General features: G+C 43.8%; 1 protein-coding gene across 1 annotated transcript; it reads left to right on the forward strand.

The window, feature by feature from the left end:
- Positions 1–427: 427 nt before the first annotated feature.
- On the forward strand, positions 428–24,062 carry MED4 (mediator complex subunit 4). Its single transcript, XM_084821181.1, has 7 exons — positions 428–529; positions 6,846–6,912; positions 8,448–8,618; positions 9,366–9,423; positions 17,252–17,338; positions 17,608–17,739; positions 22,355–24,062. The coding sequence occupies exons 1-7, from the start codon at positions 441–443 to the stop codon at positions 22,525–22,527; spliced, it is 777 nt and encodes a 258-aa protein (XP_084677307.1). The 5' UTR covers positions 428–440; the 3' UTR covers positions 22,528–24,062.
- Positions 24,063–26,299: the final 2,237 nt, after the last annotated feature.

Genomic DNA, 26,299 nt, shown 5'->3' on the forward strand with positions numbered 1-26,299 from the left:
CAAAGAACCCGAAAGCAGGAAGCTCCGGAAAGGATGTGGGGTTTTGCGGGGTTTTTTGCGTAATGTAGAAACACCCTCATATATGGGGAGAAGGAGGCGGAAAGGGGAGAAGGTAAAGGAAGCAGGTGAAAAAGGGAGTCACTGTGATCCTGCATTTAAAACGGAAGCAGAAAGCCCCATTTTAGATGCAGGATTTTAGGCTGCGGTAGCTCAGCTGTAATTGGGCAGCAATCATCATCTCCACCATCACCACCACCACCACCGGTACAACAAAGGCAGCTGCTACCCCATTATTTTCAATTGACGCCGATACCGCCAAGGGGCCACCAGATGGCGCTGTCTTCTCCCGCTCCCTTCCCAGTCGGAGCCGCCCACCCTCTCTTTCCTCCGCCGCTTCCTTCTTATTGGCAGGTAGGGGCTGTTCTCCACCTAAGCGGGCGATGGCGGCGGCAGCGACAGGCAGCGGAGAGCGGATCAGCACCCGGGACCGGCTTTTCGCTGCGCTGGATGATCTGGAGCTGCTGGCTAGGTAGGTTCCCCCTGACGCGGCCGCCGCGCGCCCCGACGGAAAGCCAGTCGCGGGGCCCCGAGCGGCGCCGGGGAGCTCGCGGGCGCAGCGGCTTCTGCGCGGGCGAGGGCTGCCCTTCCTCCCCGCGCTCGGCGCGCGCTCCTCGCTCCTCCGCCCCCGAAGCCGCTTCCTCTGCGGCGCCGGTGACATTCCGACGGGCGCGGAGGGCCTCTCGGGCCGAGCGCCGGAGCTCGTTTCGAACCGCCGCTGTGAAACGTACGTGCCGGTTAGTTCCAAGACCGGTGAGACCGGCAGCCTCCCGTGTATTGTCCTCTTCCCGCTCCTCTCTTGAGCCGAAAGCGGATACGCATATCTTCCTCTCGTGGGGCTATTTTAGAGACTTGCGTTGCCGCGCTGCGAATATCAGGCTTTGCCGAAGATGCGTTACAGTCTTCAGTGCATTGACGTTAAAATCATATGTGCTTCGCTTTTATTTCATTACTATTAATATATGCACACATAAATAAACAAGTGAATTCCCTTGGGGAGCTCTCACTGGGCCTACCGGGACGTACTAAAATGCCTTCCCTTGGAAACGCCGGGAGCGAGCGGAACCTCCGTAGGAAAAAATGGGAGCCGAGAATGCCTATGGACACGGCTAGGCTCCGTTGAAACCGATACAAGACACAAATAACCTACAAACGTGCTTGTCTTGACATACTCCAGTTTCCCATATTGGGCTCACCTAGTTCGCATACAGAAAGTTTTTTTTCTGAAAGACTAAGTATAACTGTGTAACCTAAATAATACAAATATTTGCTAGAAATTCAAATCAAATGGTGTGTTGGGGGAAAGTTAAGCAAATCCTCCCACACACATGCACACACACCGACCTGGTTCACTTGGTCAAATCAAGCCACCATGACTTGCTTTGATCATGCAAACTGGCCCACTAATTTTCTGTTCCAAATCCCCAGCTCTCAAGTTATTCTTTGGAGCAAAGAAATAAGTTTTTGGGTTTTTCCCTATATTTCTTTGCATACAAAGCATAGTTGAACCCTCAAAGGCTAAATGTATAAGACATATGCTATAAGAAGTCTGAGAATGCAGTCCTCTGTACTGCAATCCTGTGTACACTTACCTGGAACAAAATTACATTGCATTCAGTGGGGCTTTCTTTTTCATAGAATTTACTTGTTTTAACAGCAATTTTCTTAATATTCTGTATTTCTAAGGTGGGATACAGTGATTTAAAAAATACATTCACATGACAGGCTGCAACATTTTTCCTACTCTGTGAGCTTCACCCCCTCCACTATTGCTTGTTGTTGAAGACTTTTAGAGAGCAATCCCATGGGGAGGGGGGCAACCACTCATCCACTGCAGGGTGGGAGGAGTGGTGAGGAGCGCATCTCCTCCACGCTCCAGCTGCCCTGCCGTCTAGTGGTGGGACTTTGGAGTGCATGGTGGGGAGGCCGGACAATACATAGGAAGTGTCATACTGGCGCTTCCGACCTGGCCGTCCACCAGGAGCGTCCTGGTTCCCCGCTCCACGTTGCTCTTCCAAGCGCAGAACATGGGGCCAGTCCGTGCTGCCTATGAGGTGATGCGGGTGGGGGTGGAGGGCGGTTCTCCGGGAGTCGACCAATCCTATGGCTGTCTAGCCACTGACGAGTGGCCGTAGGATTGCGCCCTTAACTGCCTGTCTGTGTGCTGGATTCATTTACTCTGCAGTAACCTGTCCTCCGTTGATTCAAAAGCCAGGTGGGTGTTCCTTGGGAAAAAAAGACATAGTAGAAAAATATAATTGTCCTACATGTTACCAACAGTTCAAAATATACCTCATCAGGTCCAGTATGCACAGCATAGTGCCTTAGCATTTATGTATATGCCTTTACCTGCATGGGTGCTGGAGACAAGATACATCCATTCCCCGCTCAGAGATGTAACTTCTAGAGAGAGGAGGTTAGGAGCTGGGCCCTAACTAATGACAACTCTAGGAACAGTATCTTCAAATGGCAAAATGAGGAGTAGTGATTTCCCAGGAACAGGAAAATGGGGATTGCCCATGATAAAATTAGGCCGGCTGGGAGAGTGTACTATCATAAAAACAAACAAACCCAGTAACACCAGTAAAAAACACATCACTAGTTACGTTACTAAACTCTGTGCAAATTTTCCTTAGCCACTGTTAGACTACAAGAGGATTTGTTGTTCCTTCTACAGTGTACTTTGGGGTTGGGGTCTAGGACTGGGCAGGGGTGAGTGAGGATTTGGGGGTCAAGAGCATGATAGGGGAAGGGGTTTTAGGAGGGAGGGGAAAGTATGGGGATATTATCCATATGCTTTCATCATGCTCCTGCACAACTGCAGGGTGTGGATTTTTTTTCTTAAAGTGGCTTACTTTTTAGAAGCCAGTTAAAAGTCTAGGAATCAAAAAACGTAGAAGAGCACATATTAGCACATACTGCCATATTGCTGCCTCCCTTCAGCTAAGCTTCTCAGGAGAGCCAAAGCAAAGCTCTGATTGGTGAGGTGGTGGGTTCAGAAATGGTGCATTTTCCTACTGGTCATGCACACAGACATAATTAAGAGACCCACACTACCTGATGTCTGGGCTCTTTTAGGCCTTTCCCCCCACTGCCCAGTGTGGACATAAGAGCTATTCTTAGAAAACCATGGAAAAATCCAATAGTTTAGCATAGGTGTTATTGGGAAGCAGAGAGTCCACCCTCAGACTAAAGATAACAAAAACATAGATGTTCATGTTCTTTCTAGCCTAGGTCTTATTTCATGTGAAAAATGTGTTATTTTTGGTTTTTAAACATTTAAAAGCACAGTGCATGTGCCCACAAGTCAGTGGGATGCAAAACTGCAATAATGCAATTGTGTGCTGGATTTGGGTTGGGAGAGGATCTAAAGTGTTATTTTAAACATGTGTTAAAACTAGAAAAATTACATTTTTCATCCCAAATAAGATCTGGGGTAGGGCATCTTGCTTCCCAGTCACAGTTATGTTAAAATCCTGGATTTCACCATTGCTTTTATGGGCAGCTGTCACTTCTACCCTGGGGAGAAAATAGTGTCCAAAGGAATCCGGAGCTTTCATCTGCAGATAATGGAATTATCACTGGAGAGAGCACTCCTGTGGTCCCTGGGCAAGAGTCCCAGGGACCATAGGATGGCTCAGAAGGGGGAGCTGGAGATCCACCTCCGTCCCCTCACAGCTGGTGGAGAGAGAACCATGCCAGCTGCCTCTGAGGTTGGAAAATTGATATCACAGAGGGGGAAAGGGGGTGTTCTGATGGGCGGGGAGGGGAGGAGACTGGAAGGGCCAGGATACAATTTATCCTTTTTATATTTTTATTGTAAATTTCAACAAAAACAGATCAGAAAAAAGGAAAAATAAAGAAAAAAATATATGAAGTAAACCAGCAAACAAAACATGGTATATACAGTATAACTGCATGTGTTTAAAGTATCAATTTCAACTGACTACAGCATTCTAGAAAAAGCGGTTTATACATAAACGTAAAAGCAGACCAAATATCCAAATTTGTATCCATTCGCGAGTGGTGCCTATATACCACCCTTTTGAATGCTGATAGCATTGTCAAGGCATTGCATTATAGGAGGTGAGAATGTATCCATCCAGTGTTGTAGTATCAGTCTTTTGTCTGCCAAAAGGGCACGGAGAATCCATTTACGCCACCCATGCATTAATTTCCAGGAAGAAGATAAATAATTTAAAAGAACATCTACATCAGTAAATATTAAAGAGTGTTCCAATACAAAGCTTATCTGTATAATACCGTCGTCCCCAAAAGAGGCAACTATTGGGCATTTCCAAAATGTATGGTTAAAAGAAGCGTTAGCTGTGTTACACCTCCAACAATTAGCTGAGTTAGACAAACCTTTATTAAAGAGCCATTGTGGTGTCCAATAGACCCAAAACAAGAGTTTTTGCTGAATAAGATGTAACTGAAGATCCATAGACACTTCAGATATAGATGCTAAAGCAGCGATTCATTGATTAGGCAAAATGGACAATCCAGTTTCCTATTCTATTCCTGCTTAAGAACCTGTGTATCATATTTATTTACTGATAATAAGTATTTATAAACACGAATCATGGGTCAATATAACTGATCAGCCTCAATAAATGTTTCCAATAGCAAAGAGAACTCTGAGACTGTGAAAACAGCAGGACCGAATCTAGATTCTAACAAATGTTGCAATTGCAAGTATTGCCATTCAGCCGTAGCAGGTAGATCAAATTTGCCTCACAAAACTGAGAATGACAGAAACTCCTAGTCAGCACCCAGTAATTGATCCAAGGTAAGAATAATCTTATCTGTCCAGGTCCACCACAAAAACATTTCCCATTTTTAAATCTGGATTTCCCCATAAAGTCATTTTGGCATGGGAAAATGGATATACTCCACACATCTCTAACTGCTGGAATTGTGGGAGGAACCTGGTCCATTCTACTGTGCTGAGAACCTAGTGCCATACATTTGGAGAGAGGCTCCAGATAGGAAGATTCCAAAACTGATCAAGGTAGGGGAAAAAAATATCAGTGGAAAAGACCAACATTTAGTACAGGTCAGCAAATAGGCTTGGTGATATACAGCAAGATCCAGAAAGCCAAACCCACCTTCTTTAATTGGAAGTTGCATCCTTTTCAAAGATATCTGTGGTGGGAAGGAACCCCTGCAAAATTTACAAAACAAAGCATTGAGCTTTTGGAAATATTTGCGAGGTATAAGTAGAGGAATCCAACATATAACATATACACCCTGAGTTATAATATTCATCATAAGTGCATTAATCTTGCCCAACAAACTTTGAGGATGCCCACCTATCTATATCCCATGAGATTTCATTAATCAATTTATTTAAATTTAGCTTGATTGTTTGAGATACATCTCTTGGGATAAGTATGCCCAAATAGGTAATAAAGTCTGGGCACCATCGAAATTGCCAGTTAGCTAATTGTTGTTGTTCAGTCGTTAAGTCGTGTCCGACTCTTCGTGACCCCATGGACCATAGCATGCCAGGCCTTCCTGTACTCCGCTCTCTCCCAGAGTGTGCTCAAGTTCATATTCATTGCATCGGTGATGCTATCTAGCCATCTCATCCTCTGCCGTCCCCTTCTCCTTTTGCCTTCAATCCTTCCCAGCATCAGGGTCTTTTTTATTTATTTATTTATTTATTTATTGCATTTATACCCCGCCTTTCTCCCTCTCGCAAGGAACTCAAGGCGGCTTACATTATCCTCCTCCTCACCGTTGTATCCTCACAACAACAACCCTGTGAGGTAGGTTGGGCTGAGAGTCTGTGACTGGCCCAAAGTCACCCAGTGAGCTTCCATGGCCAAGTGGGGACTAGAACCCGGATCTCCTGGCTCCCAGTCCGTCACTCTCACCACTACACTACACTGACTTTTCTCTTCGCATTTGGTGGCCAAAATATTTGAGCTTCAGCTTCAGTATCTGTCCTTCCAATGAGCAGTCAAGATTGATTTCCTTTAGGATGGACTGATTTGACCTCCCTGCAGTCCAGGGGACTCGTAAGAGTCTTCTCCAGCACCACAGTTCGAAAGCATCAATTCTTCGGCGCTCAGCCTTCCTGATAGTACAGCTCTCACAGCCATACATTGCTACTGGGAAAACCATAGCTTTGATTATACGAATCTTTGTCGGCAAGATGATGTCTCTGCTTCTTACTGTGCTGTCTAGGTTTGCCATAGCTTTCCTCCCAAGAAGCAAGTGTCTTTTAATTCCATGGCTACAGTCACTGTCTGCGGTGATCTTTGAGCCCAAGAAAATAAAATCTGTCACTGGGATATATGCTATCTCAAACTGGCATCAGTTTATCCTGAGCCTCCTTCAGCCCCCTTCCCTCCCTCTCCAAAGTGCCTTGCTAGATGGGCTGAAAAGCCTATCTAGCAAAAATAAAGGAGATCTGAGGACAGGGAGGCAAAGATCGCCTCTGCCGTTCCTCCTGCCCTGCCAGCTTCAGCCCAGCATGACATAGGAATTTCAGAAGCCTCTGAGTTTGGGGGCTTCTGAGCAGTGGGTCTTAGTCTTTTCCTATCTATATGGACGTTGCTGTTTCCCTTCCATGTCAAATCTAGCTGTGACTTCCCTCATTGGATAAGGACAATGGAAGAAGGCATGAGGGGGGCTTGGTATTGGTATGAAACTGTTCCTATGGCTCTAAAGAGTTGTGCTATCCTAAGATTTCTTTCCTTTTTATTTACTATGACGATGTAACTCTGTTGTTAGAAATTACAACTGTCTTTTTTTCACCTTGTAATGATAACTTTGCTCAGGGAACTGATTGAAGTGTTGGCAATTTCAAGAAACCAGAAACTCGCACAACCTGGGGAAGAGAGTCAGGTAAAGAAATAGTTTAAAAATCTTACACAGAGTATTAAATGTATTCAGTCTTTTGTTCCTTACCTATCATGTTGACCAGCTTAGCGGAGAAAGAAAACAAGTTTGCTCATCTCTACCATCACAAGAAGCCTTTTTACTTGAAGTAGCATTACACTTGCGGTTTTTTTCAGGCCCAGTGCTCCTAATTCGAGTTGCCAAATGGCTGGATATTTGTTGGGAAGGAGAACTCAGTCAAACATATGCCTGCTAGCCTTCAAAGAGATCAGCGCTATTTATAGCATTGATAATCTATTGGAGCAGGGGGGGGATTCCATCCAGAACAGATGAGCCTTTTCTGTGGGTGGCTCCTCACCTTTGGAATGCCCCCTGAGAGGCCTGTGGGGCTCCTTCATTACTATCTTTTATGTGCTAGGCAAAAATACTTGTTTACCCAGGCTTTTGTTAGCATTTTTAACTTAAAGAGTTATTTTGATTTTACTGCCTATTTGAATGGACTTTTGCTATTTTAGTGTGTGTGTATCTCATTCTATTTTTTTTTTTAAATTGTTAACATCTATGTTGAAGGTGTAAATTATAAATCACGTAAATGAATATTTTTATTGGTGTGGCTTTTTTCTGTACTTGAGCCAGTTGCCAGTCTGGGAAACAAAGTCAGTAAATCCAAATCAGTGTTAGACTACCCATTCCACCTTGCCTAACTGAACAAAAACAGCAGCTGTCACAGTTCTGATATTAGGGGATGACACGGTGTTCCTGATTTCATCCTAGCAATCCTTCCCCCAAGCAGGCAGCGGTGCTGTCAATAGCACCATTTCAGCACTCATTTGGGAAGGGCAGGAGAGGAATCAGGGACTGAGCCTCAGTGCTCCCCTCATCAGATTACTGATGTTTTAACAGCAGTGCTGCTAGAGGGAGTACTGTCGCAGCACTCCGTATCTGTTCCAGATTGTATTCCCTACCTGCTCCAATTAGTGTCACCAGGCTGTAGTAGAGGGAGAAAAAGAAGAGATGCAGGGCTAATGCTCTTCTGAAAAGCCCCTCCCTCCAGCAGCTGTCACACAGCAGTAGTCATTCTATCAGGCTACAGCAGAAGAAGGACAAGAGGGGAAACAGCCATTCCATCAGCTAAGCTGAGAGACCAGCAGTTTCTGACTCTACTCCTTGGGCTGTTTCTATTTCAGCTGATCATTACAAAAACTTTGTAACTTAAGAACTAGTGCCTGAGTAAAAACTAAGTGAGGCATATAGCTTTTTTTTAAAATGTGCCTATTCATTTGCAAGAAAAAATCCAACATAGAGTAGCTGTGAACAGAGTACAGAAAAAATAGTATAAAAGCAATTGCCTCCAGAGGCTAGATTTGGCCAGCATATTGTGTGTGTGTGTGTGTGTGTGTGTGTGGGGCGGCGGCTAGCAGTACGAACAAAACAAAAAATGTTTCAAGAAACAGCCCCCAAATTGACAACAAGTCAGTTTTTCATCCAGCTTTGAATTTCCCTTTGACAATCAAAATCATATATAAGTATTTATTGGATAGATACTGGAATTGTTGATTCAGAGGGATAAAGAGTTCCAGGAATTAATGAAACTGGCCCTCGATCAAGGAAAAATCCAACATGAAATGCAGCTGTTGGAAAAAGTGGTGGAGAAGAGAGACAGTGATATTCAGCAGCTTCAAAAACAACTGAAAGAAGCAGAGCATATACTGGTGAGTCTGGGTAAAATGCTGATATTTGAATAGGTAGGCAGACTGTCAGCCATGCAAAAAGTATGGACATTTTTACTAGTCTCCTACACACATCTATTGGCTTATACTTGTCCATCACAATTCTATATACCAGGAATTATCCTAGTAAATGTCCACCCTCCTTGGCCCTGGTTACTCTACTATCCTAAGCCTCCTTCTATTTTCTTGAGAAGTCTTAGTTGCTATTCCTCTTAGTCTCCATACTAATCTGAATCCTGGTTTCTGTTCCCTTTTGAACCCAAGATCTCCAGTTCTACCCTGCTATTGCTCTTCCTTTTTGCATGTCTCATCCTTGCTAGGGCTGGCTTCTGTATTCCTGCCTCCTCCCTGTAGCTTTGGGCACTAATGTTTCCTTTTCCCAGAAGTCCAGCTCTTGGCTGAATAATTCCTGGCACTGCAGAAGTGCTACCCAGTAACCATGGTTATTGTGACAAGACTTGCAGTATGTACCTATAGGAGTCATATTGTCTCAAGGTTTTCCCTGCATCTACAAAGGCTAGAAATACACCTTGTTAACAAATGAATTTTACATTCTTAAAATTCTGTCAGATACGATGGTCATCGAGCAAACTATTTAGTTCACCTACAGCGACTTGGGAATTTCTTTTTACTAAAGTCCTGCGGGTTGCAAAGGGGACTTCGGAGAGCCTATCTTATTGAGCATCTGGTTACAAATCAGCTCACTAATAAATATAATTTTATACCTAGGCCACAGCTGTTTATCAAGCAAAAGAAAAACTGAAATCAATAGAAAAGGCAAGAAAGGGTGAGTATTACATTTTCTTTAAATTTTAGGAAGTTTTAAGGCCAGTTTCCATAACCATGTACCTCTTATGTGCCAGCTTTCCTGCATAAAACATTTATTACAAATAAATTAGGTAATATGAAAACTAATATTTAAAAGCCTACTGTAAAGGATTGCTGGTTTTACCCCAGCAACCCTGCAAGCTAGACCAGGCCAAAATTGGCCTTAATTTCCCCCAAATTAACCCAGTAGCTCCCTCCAAGGCCAACAGGCACTGTATTTAGCACTGAAGTTATTCAGGACACACCACACCAACTGAAAGTTGGATAAAAGTTTATTAGGGGAATGGAACAAAGAGTAAGGAATAGGGAGAGGTGGTAGGTTGTACAGGAAATTACAAGTGAGGTACAAAACTCTAAACAAAACCAGAAACGCCAAACACCAAGGCACATACTCCCAAGAGCAAAACAAGAAAGCTAGCTAGTCTATCCTATACATACCAAAGTACGGGCCTCCCAGGATAGCCATCAACCAGCAGCACCCTAGCACCGTCAGGGCCAAGAAGAGACACCCACCCCTTCTCCAGCCCTCCTTTTATTCCTCAGCCCTAGCAATCCAAGGCAGATTCTAGGCACCCAATCCAAACTTAGGCCTGGGACACCCCACTCCACCCTCCAAAGAGGTTGCATCTTCCCACCAGGCATGGCTGTTATCATTTTCCCAATTGGCTGGGCAAATCGTGACCTTGAGCTGTAGGCTGAGAAACAGCAAAAAGCAATCATCCTCCAGGTGGCTACTGCATACGTGACTGCCCCAGCAGCTCTCATGGCTCCTACTCCATTAACCCATTCTTGACACCGACCAATGAGAGCTGGTCTTATTGCAAGATAAGTATGTCTCTTGTTGACCGTCACTTAAACTAATCATGTGACTTGACCACAAGGAAAATATTTGTGGTATCTTTTTTTAAAATGTTAAATACATCCTATAGATTATTCTTTTCTAGAGCTGCAATCTAGTTAAAACTTAATTGTCATATTGATTGTAATCTATTAATCTAGCAATTACATTTGCATATTCTTAAAACTTTTTAAAAATAAACATTTCAGCTCATCTTTCTTTCTCTCAGATTAGCCCTGGAACCTGTACTATAAAATACTTTTCTACTCCAACATGTATAATGCTTTTATAATGTCATTCTCTCTCATAACATGCACATGCTTCTAGACCTGTGCTTTAAAACAGTTTTATGTGAATATTAATATTAAAATATTCTAGGTACATATTCCTGGAAGGTTAACAAAACTGTGTTTTTGATTAGCATCCTGATCCCAGTTTGGATTAGTGGCAAGTTAGATTCAAGTCTCTCCCTTTCCCAAATTAAAATACGAATAACCTTGCTCAATCAGGACAGCTCCTCAGGAAAAAGGTGCCTATTCCCAGCAATGGTCAGCCAGGTGCAACATAACACGGGCACACACACATAGATGCACAATTGATTACTTAAGTAATAGCTACAGACCAAGTGACTTTGTTTGGTTGTTTAAAGCTATCACCAGCCCTCTTGTCCATCTGCTCACTCCTCAATCCTGACCCTCCCCTCATCCCTGCCAAGCAAATACAGCAGAATCCGACAGCCTTTTTAAACAGATGAGTGACATCTCCAACCGCAGGACATCTTCAGTTCCAGAAGGGCCATCAGAAGCATGGAGCCTCACAGACAGGGAGGGAGAGGATGGACTAGTCCAGCTAAGGCCCAGAGTCTCAAAAGAGTGAAGAAGGGATTATTAACTGGGGCCATAATTTTGAGGGAGACTATTTTAATTGATTAATTGGGTCAATTAATTGATGTCTTCTTCTCTGTGAAAACCTTTCAAGTACTTGAAGAGTGCTATCATATCTCCCCTCAGTCTTCTCTTCTCAAGACCAAACATGCCCAGTTCTTTCAGTCTCTCTTCATAGGGCTTTGTTTCCAGTCCCCTGATCATCTTTGTTGCCCTCCTCTGAACCCTCTCCAGTTTGTCTGCATCCTTCTTAAAGTGTGCCCAGAACTGGACACAGTACTCCAGATGAGGCCTAACCAGTGCTGAGTAGAGGGGAATTAGTACTTCACTGGATTTGGAAGCTATGCTTCTATTAATGCAGTCCAAAATAGCTTTTCCCTTTCTTGCAGCCACATCACATTGTTGGCTCATATTCATGTAATCTGCAACAATTCCAAGATCCTTCCCGCTTGTAGTATTGTTGAGCCACGTATCCCCCATCTTGTAAGTGTGCATTTGGTTTCTTTTTCCTAGGTGCAGAACTTGGCATTTATCCTTGTTAAATTTCATTCTGTTGTCTTCTGCCCAGCACTCCAGCCTATCAAGATCACTTTGAATGTTGTTTCTGTCTTCCAGGGTATTAGCTATCCTGCCCAATTTTGTGTCTTCTGCAAATTTGATCAGCATTCTCTGCACCTCCTCCTCCAAGTCATTAATAAAAATGTTGAAGAGCACTGGGCCCAAGACTGAGCCCTGTGGTACCCCACTCGTTACCTCTCCCCAGTTTGAGAAGATCCCATTGATAAGCACTCTTTGAGTCCGATTCTGTAGCCTACTGTGGTTCCACCTGATCATTGCTTCATCTAGCCCACTTTTAGCTATTTTGCTCATCATGGGGGACTTTGTCAAATGCTTTGCTGAAGTCGAGGTATATTATGTCCATAGCATTCCCACAGTCCACAAGGAAGGTTACCTTCTGAACTGATCAAAAAATGAGATCAGATTCGTCTGGCAGGATTTGTTCTTGACACATCCATGTTGGCTTCGAGTAATCACTGCATTGTTTTCAAGGTGCTTACAGATGGATTGCTTTATAATCTGCTCCGGAATTTCCCCAGGGATTGATGTCAGACTGACTGGTCTGTAGTTCCCAGGTTCTTCCTTTTTGCCTTTTTGAAGACAGGGACCACATTAGCCCTCTTCCAGTCATCTGGCACTTCCCCAGTCCTCCACGATTTCTCAAAGATAATAGACAGTGGTTCTGAGAGTTCTTCTGTCAGTTTCTTTCTTACTCTAGGATGTAGTTCATCTGGCCCTGGAGATTTGAACTCATTCAAAGTAATTAGGTGTTCCTTGACCATATGTCTATCAATCTCAAGCTACAGTCCTGCCCCTTCAGCGTGTACTTCCCCTTTGCCAGGGGGTCATAGACCCTCTTTTGGGAGAAGACTGAGCCAAAGTAGGAAATGAGCACTTATACCTTTTCTTTGTCATCTGTTATCATTTTGCCATCCATATTTAATAGTTGAGCCACCATTTCTTTCCTCTGTATTTGACTATGCATGTATCTGAAGAAAGCCTTTTTGTTGCTTTTAGCATTCCTCGCTAAGCTCAGCTCGTTGTCAGCTTTAGCCTTCCTGACGCCATCCCTGCAATTCTGTGCTACCTGCCTGTACTCTTCCATTGTAGCTTGGGCTTCCTTCCATTTCCTATATGTGTGCTTTTTTGTTTTCAGATCATCTCTAAGCTTTTTGTGAAGCCACATTGGCTTCTTCTGTTGTCTTCCACCTTTTTTCTTGTTGGAATTGTTTGTAATTGTGCCTTGAGAATTTCCTTTTTTAAAAACTCCTGCCCATCTTGGACTCCTTTTCTCATTAGAGTTCCCATGGTACCTTATTTATCATTCTTCTGAGTTCATTAAAATCGGCTTTCCTAAAATCCATAGCATGTGTTTGGCTATACTCGGCTTTTGTTTCCTTTACAACCAAGAACTCAAGTATAACATGGTCACTTTCCCCCAGAGTTCCTGTAACTGCTACTTTATCCACTAAGTCATCTCTGTTGGTTAGGATCACGTCAAGGATAGCCGATCCTCTAGTTCCTTCCTCCACTTTCAGCAGGAGGAAGTTATCTGCCACACAAGTCAGGAATTTCTTGGAGGGGCCATGTTTTGCAGAATTTGTCTCCCAACAAATATCAGGGAAATTGAAGTCTCCCATTACTGTTACATCATGCTTACTTGAAACATTGGCAATTTGCTTTTCAAAAGTTTCATCCCTGTCTTCTCCTTGATTGGGTGGCCGGTAGTAGACTCTGACCACCATGTTCCTTTTATTCTTTGCTCCATTTATTTTAACCCAGATGCTGTTGATGGGGCTACCAAGCTCATCCTCCTTTATTTCTGTGCAGAGATATGTATTTTTAACATACAGTGCAACGCCACCTCCCTTTCTGTTCCACCTGTTCTTTTTGAACAAGTTATATCCTTCAATTGCTGTATTCCAGTCATGGGAGTCATCCCACCAAGTCTCAGTTACACCTATCAAGTCATAGTTTCCCTCCCGTATTAAGAGTTCAAGTTGGTTCTGTTTATTTCCCATACTCTGGGCATTGGTATATAGACATTGAAGACCATGTGTTTTATGGTCTGGCTTTCTTTCTACATGTGTCTGAAGACTATTATTGGGCGCTATTAGAGCTGTTCTCTCTGTTGCGGTACAGGAGCCTTCATCCATTGTTACCCCCAACTAACAATGTTATCTCCCTTCCCCGAGGATTCAGTTTGAAGCCCTCCTGATGAAGTTCTTCATGCTGTGGCCAAACACATTCTTCCCATCCTTTGTGAGGTGCAACCCGTCCCTTGCCAGCAGTCCATCTTCCAGGAAGTATAGCCCGTGGTCCCAGAATCCAAATTTATTTATTTATTTATTTATTTCATTTCATTTCATTTCAATACCGCCCAATAGCCGAAGCTCTCTGGGCGGTTCACAAAAATTAAAACCAAACAACACACAATAAAACAATTTAAAATATATAAAACATTAAAACCACAATAAAACCTAGCAGCAGTACAGGAGTTTAAAATACAGATTTAAAACAGCAAAGATAAAAATTTAGAAAGCTAAAATGCTAAAATGCCTGGGAAAATAAAAAGGTCTTCACCTGGCGCCGAAAGGAGTACAATGTAGGCGCCAGGCGAACCTCACTAGGGAGCTCATTCCAGAGCCGGGGTGCCACAACAGAAAAAGCCCTCCTCCTAGTAGCCACCCGCCTCACTTCCTTTGGCAGGGGCTCACGGAGAAGGGCCGCTGAGGATGATCTTAAGGTCCGGGCAGGCACATATGGGAGGAGGTGATCCTTCAGGTAACCTGGCCCCAAGCCGTTAAGGGCTTTGAATGTTAACACCAGCACTTTGAATCGGGCCCGGAAATGGACTGGCAGCCAGTGCAGCTGGAAAAGTACTGGCGTAATATGAGCTCGCAGGCCAGTCCCTGTTAACAATCTTGCTGCCCTATTTTGGACCAGCTGAAGTTTCCGGACCGTTTTCAAAGGCAGCCCCACGTATAACGCATTGCAGTAATCCAGATGAGAAGTTATCAGAGCATGGATAACTGTAGCTAGGCTATCTCTGTCCAGATAAGGGCATAGTTGGTATACCAGCCTAAGCTGATAAAAAGTGCTCCATGCCACTGAGTTCACCTGTGCCTCAAGTGACAGTTCTGGATCCAAGAGCATCCCCAAACTACGAACCTGATCCTTTAGGGGGAGTGCAACCCCCTCCAGAACAGGTTGAATATCACCTAGCCGGGCAGACGAACCACCGGGCAGACGAACAGTACCTCCGTCTTGTCTGGATTGAGTTTCAGTTTATTAGCCCTCATCCAGTCCATTACCATGCCCAGGCACTGGTTCAGAACAGCCACTGCCTCACCTGGTTTTGATGAGAAAGAGAGGTAGAGCTGGGTGTCATCCACATATTGATGGCACCTCAGCCCACACCTCCAGATAACCTCCCCCTGCGGTTTCATGTAGATGTTAAACAGCATGGGGGATAAAATAGAGCCCTGTGGAACCCCGTGGCACAATTGCCATGGCACAGAGCAATAATCCCCCAGCACCACCTTATGGAATCGGCCATCCAAGTAGGAGCGGAACCACTGTAGTGCAGTGCCTCCAACTCCCAACCCAGACAACCTATCCAGAAGGATACCATGGTCGATGGTATCGAAAGCCGCTGAGAGGTCCAGGAGAGTCAACAGGGTCGCACTCCCCCTGTCCCTCTCCCGGCAGAGGTCATCCCACAGGGCGACCAAGGCAGTTTCCATTCCAAAACCAGGCCTGAAGCCCGATTGAAATGGATCTAGATAATCCGTTTCATTCAACAGTGCCTGGAGCTGTCCTACAACCACCCGCTCAAGCACCTTGCCCAGGAAGGGGATATTGGCCACTGGCTTATAATTGTTAACATCCTCAGGGTCCAGGTTAGGCTTTTTCAGGAGTGGTCTAATTACTGCCTCTTTTAAAGCAGCAGGCACCACTCCCTCTCTCAAGGAGGAATTTACAATCTCCTGGACCCAGCCAGACAACCCCCCCTTGTTTGATTTAATAAGCCATGAAGGGCAAATCTCTCTTGTCGGCACCGCCTTCGTAGCCAGCCATTCACCCGTAGTATTTTTCGTTCCCTTTCTATCCCTCCTCTAACTATTGGAAGGATGGATGAGAAAACTATCTGGGCCCCAAAGTTCTTGGGTTTCCTTCCCAAAGCTTCAAAGTCAGATGTGATTTCTTTGTAGCTCCGCTTGGCAGTATCATTTGTTCCCACATGGATCAGTATCTCTACTGCTTTAAGAATGTCTACATTTAACAGCTCCGTTCTACATTCTTGCAAGTATGCCCCACTGAACATAGTGGGATCTATTCTCAAGCAAGCATTCATAGGCTTGCAGCCTTGGGGAGTGGGGGTGTATGTAAAATGTATACCATACCAAGACATGTGTTCAAGATAGCTAACAATAAAAGCCAACATTTCAAATAAAAACATAAGTAAAACAATAATAGAACAGATATTTTAAAAACACAATAAAACACTAAAAGAATAAAAACAGTAGCCAACCCACCAGAATAGTTTACATGCCAAAATCCTGTTTGAAGAAAAATGTCTTTGTATGCTGGCAGAAGGACAGCAGAGAGTGTAAGGTTTCCTTCTTTGCTGTGGATTATGGATAAGGATACTCACTTTGTGAGAAGACCTTCAGTAGTGGTGGCCCTAAGACCAGGAAGCAACAAGACTTCAGAGTTCAACAGGCTAGCACCATGATGTCGTACAGGAACTCCCCAGCACTACTTTCTTAAAGGCCTGGAGCCACCATTTATCAATGCCCCCCAATCCCATCTCAGGCAGATGCTTCAGAAGGATACTATGGTTGATGGTACCAAAAGCTACCGAGAGGTCCAGCAAAACCAAGAGGTGCAGTAGGGGATTGTGGGGTGGGTCCAAAGTCACCCCTGCCATGTGCTGGGTTCGCGCAACATGGGGGGGGCACGATGGCTTCTTTTCCCCTGCGGTCATCTAAACACAGCAAAAGGAGAAGGGGACGGCAGAGGATGAGATGGCTAGATAGTATCACCGATGCAATGAATATGAACTTGAGCACACTCCGGGAGAGTGTGCACGACAGGAAGGCCTGGCGTGCTATGGTCCATGGGGTCACGAAGAGTCGGACATGACTGAACGACTGAACAACAACAACATCTAAACACTCTGAGTGTGGGTTAGTGTGTTGTGCAACCAGCTCCAATAAGTAGAAGCAGCTTGCGTGTCCTGACAAATGGTGGTTTAAGTGATTTGCAGAGAATAAGCTGGTCAGAATAGTGGTCCATACTGTAAGAAAGTTTGAGAATCAATGCACAGTTAAGAAAAAATGAAGGAAAATTGGTGGTTCAGGAAACACGAACAAATCACTGCAGTGATATCTTAATAATATCAGTGCTTTTACATTTCTTGCCTGAAAAATCCACCTATAGTAGTGAGTCTTTTATTGCAAACTAGAATTTCACTGAATCTTTTTTCACATGATTTCTCACAGGGGCCATTTCGTCTGAAGAAATAATTAAATATGCTCATAGAATTAGTGCTAGCAATGCTGTTTGTGCTCCTCTGACATGGGTGCCAGGTAAATAACAAGTTTCACAACTATATATCTTTGTCATATTTTCATTGATAGTTGGGTATGTACATGTTTCCTCTCTTGTAATTGCAAGCATATATTTTATGTATACTAAAGTTTGTTAAGTAATGGAGATAATGGAGGAATACATCTTTCCTGCATAAATATTTGTACTAATATGGGAACAGCTGTTAAAAGGAAAGATCATTGACAGAGATTGTACCTTACAAAAAATTATTTATTCAGAATTGCAAACAAAGCCATTTATTTTTAAGGGGATCCACGGAGGCCATACCCAACTGACTTAGAGATGAGAAGCGGTCTTTTGGGCCAGATGAACAACCCATCAGCAAATGGAGTCAATGGACACTTACCAGGGGATGCTCTTGCAGCAGGCAGATTACCAGGTAATGGAAAATCAAGAGAAATGAAACCTCTTCATCAAGTAGCGGTGGTTGAATGTACCAAAAGCTTGCTAACAAACATTTGAGAAGCAGTTTCAGATGGTGCACATTATTTTTAGAGTGAGAAAAAATGTATGTGCTTTATTTAGCTAAGTAATCCTGGTTAGTGCTAAAACACAGTTTGAAACTAATATTAGAAAAAGGTTTTCAAACTTGTTTAGGCTAACTGTGGTTAGAAAAGCTGTATTATGTCCATACTGTGCTGTTGTGGACTTCGATGCTAGTTACGAGCTATAGGGTAAATGGAGAAAACATCTTTGGATTAAAATACCTGTAGCACAATCTAACCAAAGTAAAGCACTTCTTCCCAATGCTTTTAACCCTCTTCCACCACTTATTTTGAATTTCTGGTGACCCCTTTAAAGTTTTAGCTAGAAATAAAGATATGATTTGACTTCCAAATAACTCCAGTTCAACATAAACAAATAGATTTTCTTAGACTACATTTTTTGAATGTGATACTAATGTAACTATTGGTGTATCCTGGACCCTACAATATTAACATAGTTTTTATTCGCAAAAACATGCATACAGAAAGCAGTGAGTATCCATTTGTTTGGCTGGGGAAAACAAGCATGTGACTGAGGAAAAGATACAACCCATCAGTTAGGCAGGCCTCATTGGACTATCAGGAAGAGAAAACGGAAGAGAAAGCAAAGCAGCAACCTGAAATGCATAGGTGAACTTAGAGATGTGAAGACCTGGCGGGAGAAAACCCCAAAATCGGGGTGGAAAGTTTTTTTCCATTTTTTCCAAAAAATGGGAAAAATTGAACAGCTTTGGATTATGAAATATTTTCTTTTAGAATTTAAGACAAGGTGTTTTATTGTTACCAACCCTCCAGTTCTTCCTGCTTTGTCTGCCTTCCAGTATAATTCAGATGTTTCAGGGACTACTTGGTGATGTTCCCTCTGGTCAGACATAAACTAGGAATGTAAAATATTATGTATAACTAGGTTTGCTCATAAAATTAATCATGTCTGGTATATAAAATTTTAGAGTATAGTTTATTCAAACAATAATGATAAATTTACTTATCTGAGTTGATGATAATTCATTCATTTATTATATTTCTATACCATCCCATAGCTGTAGATCTCTGGGTGGTTCACAAAAATTAAACTTTTTAAGGCGCAATCCTATCCAGATAGGCGGCCGCCTCTGAACTTGGAGGCGGCCACCTATCCAAAGCAGGGCAGGAGAAGCACAGAGGGGATCGTTCCCTCCGTGCTTCTCCTGCCCTGCATTTTTGGCTAGACAGCTGATTGCAGCTGTCTAGCCACGGGATGATGGAGCGGGGGAGGAAGCTGCTGTACAACACACTGGATGTGTCATACAGGCATTTCTGCCCTCCCCGCCCTGGAACGCCCCTTTTTGGCCGCTCCACACTCCTCTTGTGAGTGTGGAGGATGGGCTGTTCTGGGGGACAAGGCATCGCAGAAGTGGGGGGAGGTTGATTCCCGGAAAACAGGATATCCTATGGCCATCTAGCTACTGTCTAGCGGCCATAGGATTGCTCCCTTCAAGTTTTCAAATATAATGATAATTTTATGAGCAAATCATGTTATACGTAATATAATTTCAGGACCACAAAGGCTGCTTTATGTTTCTAAACCAGACTTCCTTAACCTGGTGCCCTACTGATGTTTAGGACTACAATGGCCAGTGTTCCTGACCATTGGCCCTCCTGCCTGAGACTGATAGGAGCTGAAGCCCAAAAAATCTGGAGGGCAACAGGTTGGGGAAGACTGTTCTAAAGCAACGAAGTGGCTTTAGAGCTGTAAAGAGTGCTTTAAAATTAAGTATACCTCCTTTTTAAATTTTCCCCAAAATTTCTATTCCCCCCCCCCCCCCCCCGAAAAATATGGGTTTTTTCCATGGCTTCAGTATTTCTGGAAATTTTACATCTCTAGGTGAAAAGCTGGAAAGTGTTCAGTGTACCTCAGTACCATAATAAGAATATAAGAAATCAGTGTTGGAGTTTGCATGATGAGAATATTAACCCCTCTGTCAAGATAAAACCGACTTGGATTAACCCCCTAGGGTAAAATGTACTCTTGGGGTTCAACAGACCCCTGCAGTGCTTTGTAATGGTTTTATTGTACACAAAGGAATAGACAGATTTGTGTTTTTTTACAAAAACAGAAAAAAATCTACTCTAATGCTCTTAAAGTGGTATAACCACAACTGACACCATACGTGTTGAAGAGTACATGGAGTATAAAGTGCTTCGGGCTTGTTTAAAAAACTGTAACAAATATTTCCAAGAGCTGCTTTGTTGCACAGCAGTGTTTTGGGACAAACTGGGCCTGTACAAGAGGGACGGGCTCCACTTGAACTAAAATGGAACCAGACTGCTGACACATAAAAAAGGTGGCAGAGCAGCTTTTAATCTAAACCATGGGGAAAAGCCAACAGGAGCTGGGAAGTGCCTTGTTCAGATTAAATCATCCCAAAAGGATGAAGATGAAAATGTTTTTGATTGCCCAAATGTAGAACGGGAGGAAATAGGCCATGAGTATATGGAACATGATAACCAATAATCTGGGGAGGGATATCATATATAGGTATTTCTATGCAGATGTGAGAAGCCTCTGAGCCAAAATGGGAGAGTTGGAGTGCTTGGTTTTAAAGGAGAACCTGGATATAGTAGGCATCACTGAAACCTGGTAGAATGGAGAGAACCAGTGGAATACGATCATCTCTGGATATAATCTCTACAGGAAGGACGTAGTGGGAGAGTTATTGCTCTGTACGTCAAAGAGGGCATAGTGTCAAGCAGACTAGAACACCTAAAAGGGATAGACTCTTCCACAGTAGCACTGTGGGTGACAATATGGGGCTCCAAAATTAATCTAATGCTACGAACATGCTATCGTCCCCCAGACCAGAATGTTCAGAGTGACCTTGAGATGGAAAATGAAATCAGGGAGGCCTCCACATGAGGAAATGTTGTAATAATGGGTGACTTCAGTTACCCCCACATTTACTGGAAAAACGTATGTTCCAGTCATGACAAAGAGGTTACATTTCTTGATATCCTAAATGGCTGTGCCCTAGAACAGTTGGTCATGGAACCAACCAGAGGGGAGGCGACCCTGGATTTAATCCTAAGTGGTGTCACCCAGAACCTAGTACAAGATGTAAATGTTGTTGAACCAGTTGGAAACAGCAACCACGGTGCTATCAGATTTCACATATTTTTAAGTGAAATTTTATCATTTCATAAATGATCTGGAATTAGGATTGAGCAGTGAAGAGGCCAAGTTTGCTGATGACACCAAATTATTTAGGGTGGTCAAAACAAAAGGGATTGTGAGGAGCTTCAAAAGTATTTCATCAAAACTGGGAGAATGGGCACCTAAATGGCAAATGTGGTTCAATGTAAGCAAGTATAAAGTAATGCATGTTGGGGTAAAAAAATCCCAACTTCCAAGTATACCCTGCTGGGATCTGAGCTAGCCGTGACCAATCAAGAAAGAGATCTTGGGGTTGTAGTGGGCAGCTCGATGAAAATGTCAATCCAGTGTGCAGCCAGTGTAAAAAAAGGCAAACTCTATATTAGTCATAATTAGGAAGAGAACTGAGAATAAAACTGCCAATATCATACTGCCTTTATACAAATCTATGGTGCGACCATACTTGGAATACTGTGTACAGGTCTGGTCACTGCACCTAAAAAAAAGATACTGTAGAGCTGGAAAAAGTGTAGAGGAGGGCAACTAAAATGATCACGGGGCTGGAACAGCTTTCCTATGAAAGAAGGTTACAACAGCTGGGATTGTTTAGCTTGGGAAAAAGGAGGGTAAGAGGAGATATGATAGAGGTGTACAAAATTATGCATGGTGTGGAGAATGTGGATAGGGAGACACTTTTCTCCCTCTGTCAAAATACTAGAACCCGGGGTCATCCCATGAAGCTAATTGGTGGGAGATTCAGGACAGATAAAAGGAAGTCCTTCTTCACACAGTGCATAGTTAAACTATGGAACTTGCTTCCACAGGATGTAGAGATGGCCATGAATTTGGATAGCTTTAAAAAGGAGTTAGACAAATTCACGGAGAAGACTATCAAAGGCTACTAGTCATTGATGGCTATGTGCTACCTGCAGTATTGGAGGCAGTAAGCCTGTGTGCACCAGTCGCTGGTGAACATGGGCAGGAGGGTGCTGATGCACTCGTGTCCTGCTTGTGGTTTCCCAGTCAGCAGCTGGTGGGCCGCTGTGTGAACAGAATGCTGGACTGGATGAACCCTTGGTCTGACCCAGCACAGCTCGAATGTTTTTAACCCCATTAGCCTAGAAGGATTTAATAGGAACATTAAGCACATTCTCCCCCTCTGAAATCAGTGGGACTTTAAACATGCTTAGCTTTGGCTGGGTTATGCTTTAACTGTTTGTCTTCGGTTGAAATGCTATAGAATTTTATAGCATGATTCTGTGAATGTTTTGTTAGAACGTAAGCCCTGTTCAATGAAACGTACTTCCAAATTATTAAAATACATCATTATGGAAATAACTAGGTTATAATGAGATTGTGTATCATTTTTCTCCCTTCAGATGTACTTGCGCCTCAGTATCCCTGGCAATCAAGTGACATGTCAATAAGCATGCTACCTCCTAATCACAGCAATGACTTTATCCTGGAACCTCCTGGACATAACAAAGAGAATGAAGATGATGTAGAGGTTATGTCAACAGATTCCTCAACTAGCAGTAGTGATTCAGATTAGGGACTCCATCAGAATGTATTAACTTTCGTGTTAGTGAAAGAAAACTGTACACTGTACAACACTCTACATGTTCTACAATACAGGTGGAGGGTGCATTACACAGCCGAAAACTGTGCAGAATTAGTGCTCATCCAAAATGGCTGGTAACAGTACTGGAGATAATGAGGCACACTTCTAATGCCTATGCCACAATTTATTTGAAATTGTGACGAAAGTTCTTGAAAAATAAATTCCTGTGACACGAGTTCTCGAAAAATAAATTGAATGAGTATCTGTGGGTAGTTACAACCATCATAGCTTGGATACAAAGTAATCCTTCTGTTCATGAAATATTCCTTCTATTCATGGAAAGGGCTGTGATTCCACAGAGACTTCTGCAAATGGAAAGGAAATAGGCAATTCCCCCAGAAGCCTCCCACACAGTTCTAGAAGGTCCTTCAACACTCCAGAGCAGATCTGCAAGTGGTGTAGATCTTCAGTGGGGAATTGGGGCAAATCGCCTTCCCCCATTTCATGAACAGAAGGATTCCATGAGCAGAACTCTGCTCACAGGATCTCTGGATTTAATCCAGTAGCTATAACTTTTCAATGGCAATAGGCTTTCTTAATGCATAAGAAAAAGAAAGAAACAAACATTTTTTGCTAAGATTCAATTCATGAACAAATTGGTGTATGTTTTATATAGAATATGATATGTGTCAAAGAGAAGGCGGGAAGGAGGATCCCTGCCGCCGGGACTGGCCCTAACCTCCCTACGAGGGAGGACTGCCCAGGACCCAATCCCGGGACCCCCTTCCCAAAAACAGGACTAGCCAAACCTGGCCTTTCAGTCCCCCAAAATACCCAGTAGCCACCCTCTTAAGCCAGGAGGCACTGAAATTAGCGCTGAGGTTACGCAAAGAGATCACACCAACTAAAGGTTGGATAAAGGTTTATTAAGATCAAAATAAAGGGGTAGAGGGAAAGGGGAGAATGGAAATAGCAAGTTACACAGAGCGTACAAAGCTAAATCACTGAACTATAAACAGAGAGCTTCACGAACACACACCCAAGCCAAATAATAAATCTACCTGGCCTATCCTTGCATACCTAAGTATGGATCTCCCTGGATAGCAACCAGCCGTCTGCAGGCCCAGGACCACCAGGATGAAGGGAGACCCCATGCCTCGACCAGCCCACTTTTAAAGCCCAGCCCTGGCAACCCAGGGCAGATTTTGCCTCAGTCAATCACTGGCACAGTCCTGGGTGGGCCACCCTGGCCTCCGAGAGGCTGGGACTCCACACCACCTCCAGCTGCTGGCACTTTCTAGGTAGCAGGGGCTGCGTCTGGCCTTGGGCAAAGGGCTGAGGAGCTTCTAGATTACAAACAATTCCAGGTGGTTTCATCCGATGTGACAGCCTGACCTGATCTTATGGCAGAAAGCAGGCCGTTATCCTTGACAATATGCTTAAACTAATTTTGTAATATATTGTGAATAGCTTACTTTATAAATAAAATAATACCACCATTCAGCTTTTTTTAAAAAAGCAATCTGAAGATGTTGTTGTATCAAATAATTGCAAGAGCAGAAGGAAGCATGAAATAAGACCTGACTTGGAAAGAACATGCTGCTATCCTGTTTGGGAGTGGATACTGTGCTGCCAGTCACACCTACACTAAACTACTGAATTTCTCCATCGTTTTCTGTATATAGCTGTCATTTCTACAGCGGGGGTGGGGAGAGAAGCTTAAAAGGGCCCAGATGTCAGGCAACTTGGGTCTATTAGTTATGTTTGTATGACCAATAGGAAAAATGCACCATAACTGAACCCCACCCTTTGCCAATCAGCCTTGCTTTGGAACTTAGCTGAGGGGAAGCAGCAATATGGTGGTTTATCTAATGTGTTTTTATCTAAAAACATGTTCTATTTCCTTGACTTTTAACTGGCTTCTAAAATAAGCAATTTTCCTACAGTGGAAGATGGTTTCCTTGGATGGGTTACTCTTCCCTCTCACTCCAATAGGCAGGAATATTCAAATTAGACTTGAAGTGCTCCCTAGTGGAGGAGGAACCTACTTCCTTTTTCATTCCTGCCTAGCTCAGAGGCAGATTGTTGATGGCTACATGTCAAGCTTTTCTTTTCTCTGAGGAATTTTTCTTGCCATTAAGGGCAGGACCGGGGGGGGGGGGGAGCATTAGAGCTGATGATCTGTGGGATTCCAGTGTTGTGGCCTCTTATTTATTTATTTATTTATTTTATAGTATTTTTATCCCGCTCCTCAGCCAAAAAAGGCTCCCAAAGCAGCTTACAGTCAATGAGCAAAGAAGACAGTCTCTTCCTGCAGGCTTACAATTTACAAAAGACACGACACACAAGGAAAAGGTGATGGGGAGGGAAGAGGGAGAAGTCCGGCCCTTCAGAGCTGGCAGACAAATGGGAAGCCCAAAGGAGGAAGCAGTTGACTGTTATGGGGGCAAAGTCCACTCATGTGGGTGTGACCTCCTGTAGAGCTGCCATACATGGTCAAGTCCATGTAAGCAAATGGCCATTCTAGGGGCCAAGTCCACCTATACAGGTGTGACACACACACCCTGCACAGAGCTGGCAGACTTGGTTGAGTCCATTTCCCACCTCCATCATAGCCCAAGCAGACAGACTACTCTTATTACTGAAGGGTTCTCTCTTCACCCCGTGTTATGTCAATGCTTTAAAGTAGGGTGCAGAACATCAGGCCTGTGGGCTACTTCAGGCCCACCTGGGGTCCCAACCTGATTCTCCAGGGTTTCCCAAATAGCCCCCTCTTCCATTCCCCCACCCCTTTCCCTGATGGTTTGATGGGTTTAGTAATGTTTCCCCCCATTCTAGATGGCTGACATGCCTCTCCTAGGGCTTAGTTACTGGCAATACGAGCATTAGGCTAACATACGCTGGTATCTTGGCGCTGTTTTGCCTTTGACCCTCTCCCCCACTAGAATGCAGCGAAATTCTCTGAAGTTGAATTCAGCCCTCGGGCTGAAAGAGGTTCAACACTCCTGGATTAAGCAGATCCTCCTTAAGGAGGGAAGCTGAGCAGATTCCTTAGCAAATGCTCTGGAGGGTGATGAATCTTTTGACAAAGAGGAGGGAAAGCTTTTGGAGGTTGGGACGCCTGCTCGGAGCGTTCCCACCACTAGTCTGAAGGATTTCACAGTGCTTGTAACAAAATCCTCAAAAAGGCAGCAGAGGTAGGTGTGGAGAGGCGGGGGTGGGGGGCTGAGATCTCCACCAACCCTCATCATAGATGGGAATTGTTGGATAAACCAGGCTATGACCAAGGAACAGGAGCAGGTGCTTGACATCCCTGAGGTGCAGCCTGGGAAGTCCCACCCCACCCCAGCAGCAAGAAAAGGAGACTGAGGTCTGATGGGGAGAAAGTATGAGAACGTCCTCACCTCCCCCACATCAAGCTGACACATCAGCCCATAGTGTTCCACAAAGTTAGGGAGATATATAAGGAAATCTAAAAACTTGCCAATCAGTCAAAGATACCCAATGTTGGTACAGCTTAACAGGGTGGCAAACTCTTTGGTGAGGAACCCAGGGAGTTTCAGTACTTCATTTCCAAGGAGATTATTAGACCCATCCTCCCTCAGAAACAAGGAGGGGTGAGCTATCTGGTAAGGAAACTGAAGAATTCCAGAAACTCCTTTTCTTTAGAGAGCTTTATACACCCTCCCGCTCAGAAATGGGACAGTGAGCCACCAAGGATGAGAGAAGGGAATTCCCTCCTAGGAAGTATGGAAGGGCTTTT

The sequence above is a fragment of the Heloderma suspectum genome, chromosome 1 (assembly GCF_057233095.1).
Source record: "Heloderma suspectum isolate Gila_16-S chromosome 1, 16-S_ref, whole genome shotgun sequence".
NCBI classification, from domain to species: Eukaryota; Metazoa; Chordata; class Lepidosauria; order Squamata; family Helodermatidae; genus Heloderma; species Heloderma suspectum.

Coding starts and splice junctions, on each gene's coding strand:
- MED4 (XM_084821181.1), top strand. CDS start 441: ATGGCGGCGGCAGCGACAGGCAGCGGAGAGCGGATCAGCACCCGGGAC. Junction 8,619..9,365: donor AAGAAGCAGAGCATATACTG/GTGAGTCTGGGT, acceptor TTTTATACCTAG/GCCACAGCTGTTTATCAAGC. Junction 9,424..17,251: donor AATAGAAAAGGCAAGAAAGG/GTGAGTATTACA, acceptor GATTTCTCACAG/GGGCCATTTCGTCTGAAGAA.